Source organism: Nasonia vitripennis, chromosome 1 (genome assembly GCF_009193385.2).
Source record: "Nasonia vitripennis strain AsymCx chromosome 1, Nvit_psr_1.1, whole genome shotgun sequence".
Lineage (NCBI taxonomy): Eukaryota > Metazoa > Arthropoda > Insecta > Hymenoptera > Pteromalidae > Nasonia > Nasonia vitripennis.
Window position 1 is genome coordinate 6,458,147 of NC_045757.1, and position 10,552 is coordinate 6,468,698.

The 10,552-nt window shown below is 45.6% G+C and overlaps 3 protein-coding genes across 5 annotated transcripts in view; 1 reads left to right on the forward strand and 2 right to left on the reverse strand.

Annotated features, from left to right (window-relative positions):
- LOC100677965 overlaps positions 1 to 6,394 on the forward strand; it is a 43,120-nt gene extending 36,726 nt beyond the window's left edge. For all 3 annotated transcript variants that reach the window (XM_031922351.2, XM_008215610.3, XM_008215613.4), the window contains exons 2-5: positions 2,306 to 2,905; positions 2,990 to 3,336; positions 3,415 to 3,949; positions 4,039 to 6,394. In XM_031922351.2, the coding sequence (XP_031778211.1) occupies positions 2,370 to 2,905; positions 2,990 to 3,336; positions 3,415 to 3,949; positions 4,039 to 4,420 (1,800 nt within the window). In that variant the 5' untranslated portion in view covers positions 2,306 to 2,369 and the 3' untranslated portion in view covers positions 4,421 to 6,394. The remainder of the gene's footprint in view (positions 1 to 2,305; positions 2,906 to 2,989; positions 3,337 to 3,414; positions 3,950 to 4,038) is intronic.
- LOC100120141 (leucine rich repeat containing 45) lies at positions 6,363 to 9,076 on the reverse strand. Its single transcript, XM_008215571.3, has 4 exons — positions 8,866 to 9,076; positions 8,213 to 8,676; positions 6,688 to 8,134; positions 6,363 to 6,611 (listed from the first exon to the last, which is right to left on the reverse strand). Exons 1-4 carry the CDS (start codon positions 8,955 to 8,957, stop codon positions 6,521 to 6,523), a joined length of 2,094 nt encoding a protein of 697 aa, XP_008213793.1. The 5' UTR covers positions 8,958 to 9,076; the 3' UTR covers positions 6,363 to 6,520.
- Positions 9,077 to 9,153: 77 nt separating this feature from the next.
- LOC100119078 (28S ribosomal protein S18c, mitochondrial) lies at positions 9,154 to 10,164 on the reverse strand. The gene is made up of 4 exons (XM_001602748.6): positions 9,931 to 10,164; positions 9,793 to 9,851; positions 9,515 to 9,722; positions 9,154 to 9,359 (listed from the first exon to the last, which is right to left on the reverse strand). Exons 1-4 carry the CDS (start codon positions 10,007 to 10,009, stop codon positions 9,268 to 9,270), a joined length of 438 nt encoding a protein of 145 aa, XP_001602798.1. The 5' UTR covers positions 10,010 to 10,164; the 3' UTR covers positions 9,154 to 9,267.
- Positions 10,165 to 10,552: the final 388 nt, after the last annotated feature.

Here is a 10,552-nt window from a genome sequence, read left to right on the forward strand (position 1 = left end):
ATTCCCCCGCGCGCGCGCGCACGGAGGGAGATAATAAAAAGCATCGCTGCAGCGACGCGTCCAAAAAGCCGCGGAACGAACACGCTAAATGGGGGATTGGCCTTCTGGCATTGCGACACTATACCTATACGCGCAACGCACACAGAGCAAGAGAGAGAGACGGCTGTAGTAGTAGTATATAGAGACGGCGGCCCCCCGGCGCTCCGGGACACTTCGCGGAAGCGCGGCTTCGGGCTACTCGACGAATACTGCGAATCGGCAACGACGTATACTCTTCCCCCCTCTCCTCCGCCGCTCTTCTCTCTCTCTATACCGCGCGCGCACGTGCTGCTGGCCTCGCTCCGCTCCGAGCCAGTTTCTTCAATGTATAAGTGCGATGCAGAGTAAGTGTGTGTTTGTCGGGCGGAAGAGAGGGGAGGGAGGCACGACGCGCCGCCGCCGGCTTCGTGCAACTGTTGCACTCGCTGCTGCAGTCGAGCGCGTGGCTCGCTCTTTCTCGGAACGACGCTCCGGTGCTGCTGTTGCTGCTGCTGCGGCTCTCTGATGATTCTTTGATTTTTGGATACCTCTTTTCAGAGGATGTAGGTGCAGGAGATTTTTTTTAATTTTATACTCGCTCTCGTATAGGATCGACGGTATTTTTAATTTGGTATACCTACAGCGGGGGGACGTCGCGGAGATTGATCGAAATAGTTGCTTCGTTTTCAAATACACGCACACTCGAGCTCTCGCATCCGTCGCCTCGTTATCGCGCAGTTATGTGCAAAGGATTTTTCAAAAATTTCAGCTCCGCTCGTTTCTTTGTCCGTGTGCGCCTTGGCTCTTTGTCTCTCCTCTCTCTCTCTCTCTCTCTCTCTCGCTCCGCTACACTACTCACCAGTGCTCGACCCGAATTCGAGCGCGCGACGAGTTATACGACTTCTGCAAAGTCGAAAGTTTCGAGGAAAGATTTTCTCATTGATTTCCGCTCGTCCAAGCGCGCGGTCGCTGGAATTCTCTCTCTTTCTCTCTCCTTCGCGTTATGGTAAAAAACGTCTGCTTCGCGGTAGACGCGCCGCGCGCGCTCGCCTTTATAAATAGTCGCGGCTTCTCTATACATAGTTTTACCGCCGCTTTTATCTACATATTCTTTCCTTGTAAAAGTCTCGTTCCGCGTTCCATCGGCAGAAGAAAATACGCTCTTCCCTCGCCCTATGGGTACTTTTCATAGGCCAGAGAGAGAATTGGGTTAACGCGCGAAAAAAAGGAGGGGACACTTCTCGTTATCCGCGCCTTTCGATTTTCTCTCTTCTCTCTCGCTTGGCCTGTCGTCTGCTCCGATTTCGCGGAAGCTCTCTTCCACGACACCGGATAATTAGACTGTAATTGGCTATTCTTAGACTTAGCGACTCTCTCGGCGTCGTTCTTTTTTTTCGCCTTTCCTTCGTCATCGCTCGATCGTTATGCTCGCCGATTTTACGCGCTACGGAACAGGCAACGTCCCTTTGTGTGTCCCTCCATAGACTGTATGATTGCTAAATTGGTTCCGTGGCTCCCGAGCAACGACTTTCGCAGAAGCCGCAATGTTTATCGGTTTCCATTTGCGAAAGCCGCCGAGACTAACTAGGAAAAGCCCCGTCGAATAGAGAGGAGGCGCGAGATTCACACGCTGCGCTCTCTCTCTGCAGCATAAGTATAGTCGAAAAAGGGGAGTGAAGCTTTCTCTCCTCTCTGTCAGTCACTTTCGCAAAGAGCTAACTTGGCAATTAACGCGCGCGCGGCTCGTTTTAATTAGCAGGTAAGGAGAGAAGGAATCTCCACTCGACTTTTCCCCGAATTTCTCGTCAGCCGATTTATCGAGGCTCAATGACCCTGCAGCAGTAAATCGTTCGCACCGGAAATTCAATTGGTGACTGCGTGTATTAAACATATCAGTGCTGTTATGTGTTTACGCTTGCGCACATCCGCGAGTCGCTGGCGCGATTCTCCGAATCGGAAACGAAAGACTCGCTCGTGTTTCCTTTCGTGGAGTATAAAGGGGGGAATAACACGAGCGTCAAATTGATCGGTAGACGGTTGTTTTGGGGGGATGATCATACCGATCCGAATTCGCGCGTATAAGCTATGCGATGCTTACGACGCTCCGCTGCACACAGCGAGCGATAAGACTGTAATACGCGCGGCCTTTGTTATGTACATGCTCGGCTGACAGCTATAAACAATGCCGATCTACCAAGGCTGAACGACGCTTTTTTTTGTTATTTGTCGCCACCGCACTGCGCGACATACCGATCTAACCTCGATATTCCGTCTTTGTCTTTTCCAGAAACCGGTAGCAATCGTCTGGTTATGCTGTTCTCGACAAGCGGGCAAGCAAAGAGCCCATCAAGATGCTGACGGTAATTTGCCCGAACTGCAGGCACGGCTTCCCGGTATCGGGTTGCTGCAGCGGTAACAACAGCGATGTCACCACCAACACTACCACAACCACCACTACAACGGTCATCAGCTTCGACCAACAGCAGCAGGCTCCAATCGTCCCGGCGCCGCTGCCTACGTCGATATCGATAGGACACAGCTCCGGTGGTGGTATGCTCCTCGTCGACGCGCCGCCCGCGCAGTTCCAACAGCCGATGGTGACGATCAGCACGCAGTGCGGGATACAGTCCGGAGGCTGTCTCATACAGAGCAGCAACGCCGAAGTCATGCTGCAACACGGTAACGCGGGGAGGCTCGAGCTGAGGTCGAAGATGTCCGGAGGCGGCTGTCTCGTGCAGAAGAGGATCGAGCCGGATTACTATCATCACGAGAGCTCGGATAGTAAAGAAGCCGCTCAGGGCAGACCACTGCTCATCAGCGAGGAACAGCTGAGGAGCAGCTTCGAGCAGGCCGCCGAATTCCATCGCAGTCATTCCACCACTGCCAGGTTGGTTTCTTTATATACGTACAATATGCATGAAACGAGTCTTCGTGCGTGAACGGTTGAAGTAACGTTGCTTTAACTCCACAGGCTGGATCCACCGCCGAGCGGCTGTCAGGAACTGCCGGGCACACGACGCGAGTTGCCCGCCTTCACCTCGACTTCCTTCCCCCAGCAGCCGTCGAACAATCAGCAGCAGCAACAAGCTCAGGCCTCGAGTTCGCCCGAGTGTCGCTGCTGCTGCTTCCACCGCTGCTGCTACACCTACTCCAGGAACAGCAGTAGTGCCGCCGGCACCGGTAACTCGCCGCCCAGACCCTGTTGCGCTGAGGGAAAGAATTGCCCCAGGAGCAGTGACACCGCTGCTTCGGAGATATCATACCCCCCTCCCTCGGCTCCTCAACAGAGCGGCAGCATCGATGCTCCGCAATATGCAGGTAAGAATCTTCTTCGAAGATTTCGATTCAGCGTTGGTGTCGATGATGATCAGTGCTAAACGACGTTGCGTTTTACAGGTGACGTGCGAATCCAGGTGAACGCGACGGTCCACCTGCCCTGCACGAGCTCCACGACAGTGAGCAGTTGCACCTTCAACATAACGGCCTCCACGTCCGGCTCGTCGACGCCCACCTCCAACTCCGACCCGAGTTCCAATATTAGCAGTAACGTCAACGTCAATCGCCTGCGGAACAACTTCAACGGCGGTGGTATCGTCACCATCGACAACAGTACTCCCAGCAACAGCGAGAGCAGTAACGCTAGCAGCGTCGGAAGTAACGTCAGTGTCATCGGCAGCGTCGCTAACAACAATGCCGTGAACAACAACAGGGAAGATATGCCGGGAACACCGATCTCCTGGATGGCGCTCTGCCCGTGGGCCTTCGAACAGAATCACTTGCCAGAAAAAGATATGGCGAAGCTCGCCGACGTGCGAAAAACCCTGCAGAGTTGTGGTTGGTACCACGAGGGCCTCAGCTGGCAACAGAGTGAAAATTTACTGAAAGATGCGCCGATCGGCAGATGGCTCCTGAGGGACAGCTCCGACAGCAGGTAAAACAGCTTCTATAATTCCCTTTTAATGTGTTCAGCAAAAATGATTAAAGGAAAAACGATCCCTAACGTTGTAATTCTACTTACAGGTATACGTTCGCAATCTCGGTGCAGACAGCGCGAGGACCAACCTCAGTCCGAGTTTTCTACTTCTTGGGCAAATTCAGACTGGATGCGGAGCCGCGATTAGCGTCCACTATGCCGCTCTTCGAAACTCCGATCAAGATGCTCGAGTACTACTGCGAATACTCGAAGCGCATGGACGAACATCGCCAAGAGGTCTGGGTAGACTACAGCGGTCAAGTCTATTCGCAAATCTATCTGTCGGAACCGCTGGTCAAGGAGGTGCGTTCGCTATCGCACCTCGCGAGGATCGCGGTCAACAAAGCGGGCGGCAGCATCAAGAAGGAGCGCGAGAAGTTACCGCCCCTCATCAAAAATTATCTAAAGGAGTATCCATACACATTATGAGAATAACAATGTTGTTTACCGACAAGTGAAACCGGATTATTAGTGGCTCAGCGTCGAGCGAGTCATACGACGTTTTGTTTGTTTTGCGCGAGCTGATTGTCGCCGTGAACTGGAAAAGCTGCTTACGCGTCTCAAGCGTCAAGTTGAGAAGCAATGTATGCGAGGGAAGTGACTCCGTTTCTTGCTTAATCTAGTGCCTTGATGAAAAAAATCATACATGTAGTCTAGTCTAACGATGTGTTGGTCCGATAAAGCCTATTTATTGAAAATAAGTTTTATTGTTGTCCCGCGAATGGCAACGAATCGATGTTTGATCATTGTTTTTTCTTTTAAACTGAATTAGTTAAGATGTCCATGGGGGAAAAAGTATTTTCATTAGTTAATTGTCGCGAAAATGAAATTTTATCGATTATTATATAGGATTGTATGGTTTTTTTTTTAACAGGATATAGTTGTTTGTTTAGAGGAACGTGTTCGTTTAAGCACGGAGAGACCGCCGTCCAGTATTATTTATTCGATTTTATTTTCCGATCAACAACAAAAGTAGGTTATGATTCATCCTGCTAAAACGATTAATGTTCTTTATTGAATTCGCGGTTAGTAGTAGTAGCACTAAGATTTACCTTGAAATGTCATTTTCCTCTAAACGAGCAAGACGAGTGTACTAGATCACCCGCTGCGCGTAATATTATTAAACCTATGACATTACATTATACGTATTATGAAGCAATTATTTTGATTGCTTCTGCATTAAAATCTGCGTGTTTATCACAAAGAATTCAAGTCCTATGGATTATCGCCATGAGGCGGAAATATTATTTTGAAAATCGTAACATAAAGTTCGAGAATATAAAAGCAATCCGCGACCTTTTGCAGACATCGCAGTGATTTCGTTTGAGAAGGCATTGATCGTCAAATGAAAAAGAGACAATAAAAACACTTTTAATGATATAAAGTTTGGTTTTCACATTAAATTACGTCTCTTTTGAGTTGATAAATTTGTAATTAATTTGAATGAATTTTCTGTGCAAAGTCGTGCTGTGGGCTTTCTCACTTCGTAGTCAGTCATCAATTGTCAAAAGTGTCGCTTTACTTGTGCCCTCGAATTTAGTCATCTAAGTACAATGCTATCGTTTTGTGTTGCTCGACAAGAGCCGATTTGAAGAGGCAACGTGATGAAATTTTACCAATCGATGATTCGGTCGAATATCGTCATCATCCTTTAACACAAATTATTTTGGTACGATCGATGAATGATTTTTTCCATTAATTGATAGTGAGCATTGATTATATTTGAAGGCTCGATGAACGTAACTAAATGAATTGGTTTTTAGCGGTTTGCAGTAACTCAGATGCGTAAATATTATTTTTATCGATTGATATTATTGTGTTTACTCTTCTCATCGATGCTCCATCGCTGTCGCGTAAAAATTTTGTATTATTAACAGAAAATAGCAGGAGGTAGAAATTTGTATGTATTGTGTGCGTGTCGTATATATAAATTGACTTGTAGATTATTAAAAAGCAAAAAAACAAAAAACTCTGCCTCTATATTAGAGGCGAAGCTATTTAAGGTTTATTGTATACATATAATTTCAAGCTTCGCACTCGAAGAGCGATTAACGTTTTTCAAACCGCAATTGCGATCAATTAAAAGAATCTTATTTTCTACCCTTCCTCCGTAATGCGCATTTTGTGTTAATCCACATAAATGAATTTGTAAAATATAGAGCGTAAGGAACGCGTGCGAAGTGAATTATGTATATTTTTGCGTTATTGCTGGCTATTGGTAAGCCGGACCAAACGATGAGAGACTGATCAGGCCGTAAACTGCCAGTTTTGGTCGACGAGCTTTTTCGCTATATTTCAAGAAAGCATGTCGATAACTTCAATAAAACATTGTACTTTATTATTACAATGAAATGTGTATAAACGAGGTAAATTATTAAAAAACTATTTATTATATGTCATTAATTGTCGTCTTCTCTCTATTTTATTCCATACCTATACCGAACTATCGTTACTCTTGTACATAATTTACACAATTGTTTATAACGTTCTTTCGCGTACACACTAATATTCTTCGGTCATCGTACGACTTCAAGATATCGCTGAATCTATTCCGGTGAACGATCCGAAGTACTTGCTGACGGCAGCTTGAAACTGGTGGGCTCTCTGGACCTGCTCGGATCTGCAAGAGAAATAAGCCCATTCCAGAAAATGAAATCAATATCGCATTACTTGCGCAAGACTGAAAATATACGCACTTGACTTGCTCCAGTTCCCTCGTCTTTTGCGCAATAGCGTTCTTCAGCTTCTCGATCTCCGCCTCCTTCCCCCGCAGGGCTTCCGCGTGGCTGCTTTGAGCTTCGCTGATTTGCGCGTACAGTCCATTGATCTGTGCAAGCAACTTTTGCATCTGATCGTTTTGCTCCCTCATCCTCGAACGTTCCTCCTGGATCTCCGATTTCAATCCCATGGATTTTTCTTTCTCCAACTGCAACTCCAGCTTCAGAGCCTCGTATCGCTTCTGTGGCTCTAGCGCTTCTTCCTGAACTTTGATTATTTGATTCTGCAGCGACGCCACAGTTTTTCTACAGTCTTGAAACTTCTCCTCTAACTTGTCCCTCTCTTGTTTAGATTTCTGCAAGGCATCCTCGAGTTTCAAAGTTTTGGCAGCGAACCTCTCCGCCTCGTCGGTTCTCGTTTTCAGTTTCGCCTGAGCGTCGATCGATTCGCGAAGTTCGTTTCGCAGTTTCTGCAGCTGCTCCTGACACTGTTCCAAAGCTGAAGACGTCTCTTTCAGAGTCTCCTTCAAGGTGTTAACTTCTATCTTGCAGCGGTTTTCCTTGTCCTGCAACGCCCTTTTCGCTCGGTGAGCGTCCAATTTGCATTCGGAAATCGTGTCCTCATAGCTCTGCACAGTCGACGTAAACTTCTCTTTTAAGGCCTGAATTTCCAGGGTGATTTTTCGGAGCTCCCTTTCGTAAGCGCGATTTTTAGCCTCTGCCTCCTGCTTGAGCCTCGAATTATTTTGATTGGTCTCCTCCAGTTCCTTGTAGGATTCTTTCCAATTACTCTCTGCTTTTGTCTGTGTTTTTTTCAAGTTTTCCAGCTCCTTCGCTTTCTCCTCGATGATGTCGTCTTTCTCTTCTTTCAGTCGTTCGAACTCAGTCTTTAATTCCTCATTTTCAGTCTTATTAGATTGAAGCTCTTCGTTTTTTGCTTTCAATTGAGCTTCTAGAGCCTCGATGGCCGCGGATCTTTCGTGCAAGATTTGATTGAGCGCTTTCATTTTTTCGTCCAGCTCTATGGAGTTTTGATTACTATCAGTGCTAGCTTTTTTTAAATTTGGCACAGAAGCAGTCCTAGCTTCAAAGGCGCCGAAATCGTCGTTTCCCGAATTACCTAGAGGACTACCTCTCAACTCCTCCAAAGGAGTCCTAGATCTCCCTCTTCTTTTCTTTTTCTTTTGAAACCTGGACCTGACTTGTAGTGCTCTGTCATCTTCTTCGCTTGTAACTGAGTCTGGAGGAACTTTTCCTTTCATCAGCATTGGAGTTTGACTCAATATTCGTCTTTTCTGATTTTCAATTATCTGTTCCTTGATGTCTGCGTGAATTTCGTTTGGTATACAATTTCCTTTGAGATTCAAAGAGACCAGATTTCTATTTTTCTGCATACCTTGTAAAATCTTTTGACCACCGCTCATGCCTGTTGAAAAAAAGATTCAATGAAAATCACAAATTGAAATTAAAAATTTGCTAATGATAATCTAGAGTGTGCAAATACCTAAGGAATTCCAAGACAGGTCAAAATTTTTCAAACTGGTGTTAGAGCTAAGTGCTGCTGCAAGGGAGTCTGCGCACAGCGTAGATATCTGATTGTATCTAAGATCCAATTCCTCCAAGTAGTGATTTTTTGCTAAATTATCACAAAACTTGGCAAAAGAATCAATTTGTGATCCCAAATTGTTCCACTCGACGTGCATAATTTTTATGGTATTGTTACGTAGTAACACTTCACCTAAGTGCTCAACCAGTGGCCCACATATGTTGTTACCTTTGAGGTACAAAGTGGTAACACTGGATCCTTCGCAAAGGGCTTTTAAGATACAAGTTAACCCTTTTGGAAGCAGCACACAGTCACTGAGATCTAGCACCTTGATAGTTGAACTCGAACATAAAACATGGCCTATTACTTCACACAGACTTGCTATTATGGATGTGTGACCCAGTCGCAGTTCTCCAGTTGCACTGAAACATTTTATTGATTTTGTATCATTGTGTGGTAACCTGATTGTTTAAATTTCTAGTACATATAACTTAGTGTTTAAAATTAAAGAAACAGACTTTTATTTCAAAAAGATAAAGGAAAAGAAAGAAGCATGATGTTACATAGATTTGAAATTTCGGCGCTACGAAACGCGCATTTGAAAAAATTACCAGCTCGTTTTGACCGCCTCGAGGATCTCCGACTCCACGATGATCCCGTCCTTCTGGCACAGCTGCGAGAACAGCTCGGCGTCGTCCAGCATCTTGGCATCTCGCTTTTCTCGGCGTTTTAACGTTTAGTCGTGAACGTTACCGCGGTCGCAACCAAAAGCACAACAAACGCCTGTTTATACGAGCGCGTCGCGGCCCCAACGGTGCCGAGTGCAGCGCTACCTAGTGAACGCCAGATATAAACTCGGCTGTATCGACGATGGATAATTAATGAATGCAATCTTGTGAAATTTTGGTAATTTGTTCTTATTTTTTATTTAAAACTTTGATTAGACATTTTATGATGTAAACTTTAATGCATCAATGAAATATGTACATAATTACAAAAGCTACGGATTGCGATCAATATTTGTGTGGTCTAAATGGATTGTTAACGTCAAAGATCTTTGGATCGTTCACATATGTAATTTCTTTGTTGTAAAAAGGCATCAGTCCTGCAAGAAAATATTTTAACGTATTAGTACAATCAGCTATTATTACACTCTGAGATTGCTTGATATTTATATCATTCTGTAAATATTTAGTTATCGTTTATTCCTAGTACAACCATTAACTCGATTCAATCGAGATTATAGATGAGAACACAAACCTGCATGCTGGGCTTTGGTGATTTCATTCTCAACTCTTTCCTGCTTATATTTGCACAGGCCCGTTATATGCCGACCATAGATCCTACCAGTGAATCTACTTTGGAATTGAGAGAGGAATCGTACATTCTTGTAATCGGGATCGATGTTGTGTTTGCACAGGATACAGATTTTCCGCTCCCTCTGGTAAGGATTTTCCAATTCTATAGGCTGCAATGACGAATTTTGAATCATTAGCTATTCGAAGCAAGATACACAAACAATTTTCAACTGTACGTACAGCATCTGCCTCTTCTGCGGAAGAATGTTGTGCTCTCTGTTGACTCGCGTAAACGCTCACTGCAATAAAAAACCCATTGTCAGTTAGGAATTTTCAATTGAAACTCGGTAAACAAGTAGAATGTGCGCAAAAACTAACCTCTACCGGAGTTACTCAAGTTCCGGAGCAGCGAGAACGCCTGATCGCTCAGTACGCGCGAGTACGTAAGAATCTTCATGATCCTCTTCGACGAACTGCTATATTGTTCACTGAAAACACTCGCGAATTACCGCAATTTATTCTAAAATTCGCGACCAAAAACCAAACGTTCCCTTATCCGCACATTATATCGCTCGCTCTCGGCGGCGTCGGTAATACAGTAGGAAAACACACGAAACAGAAATCTGCCCTACCAACTCCGCGATCAAATTCCATTGCACCCACAGCCCATCGGTAATCATACTTTCGCGAAACTCCCATTCGGTTTTCCAAAATTCCGACAACCCCGTCGAAACCCCATAATCTCGCACCATCGACCAATACGCATCTCCCTATTAGAACACCCCGTATTTATGTACAGCAGAGCAGAAAACCGCTCCCACACCTCATAATAATACCTACGTCATATCAGCCCCAAGGATACATCCATCTCACCTCTCTCGCATCCTCCCCCCCCCTCTCTGCTTCCACACGAAAAAGTCAGAAAAAAGAAATCGCCCCTCCGTGCGCGCGCGCAAAATCTCTCCCTCTCTCGTTCCACACGAAGCACAGATACTGCTCT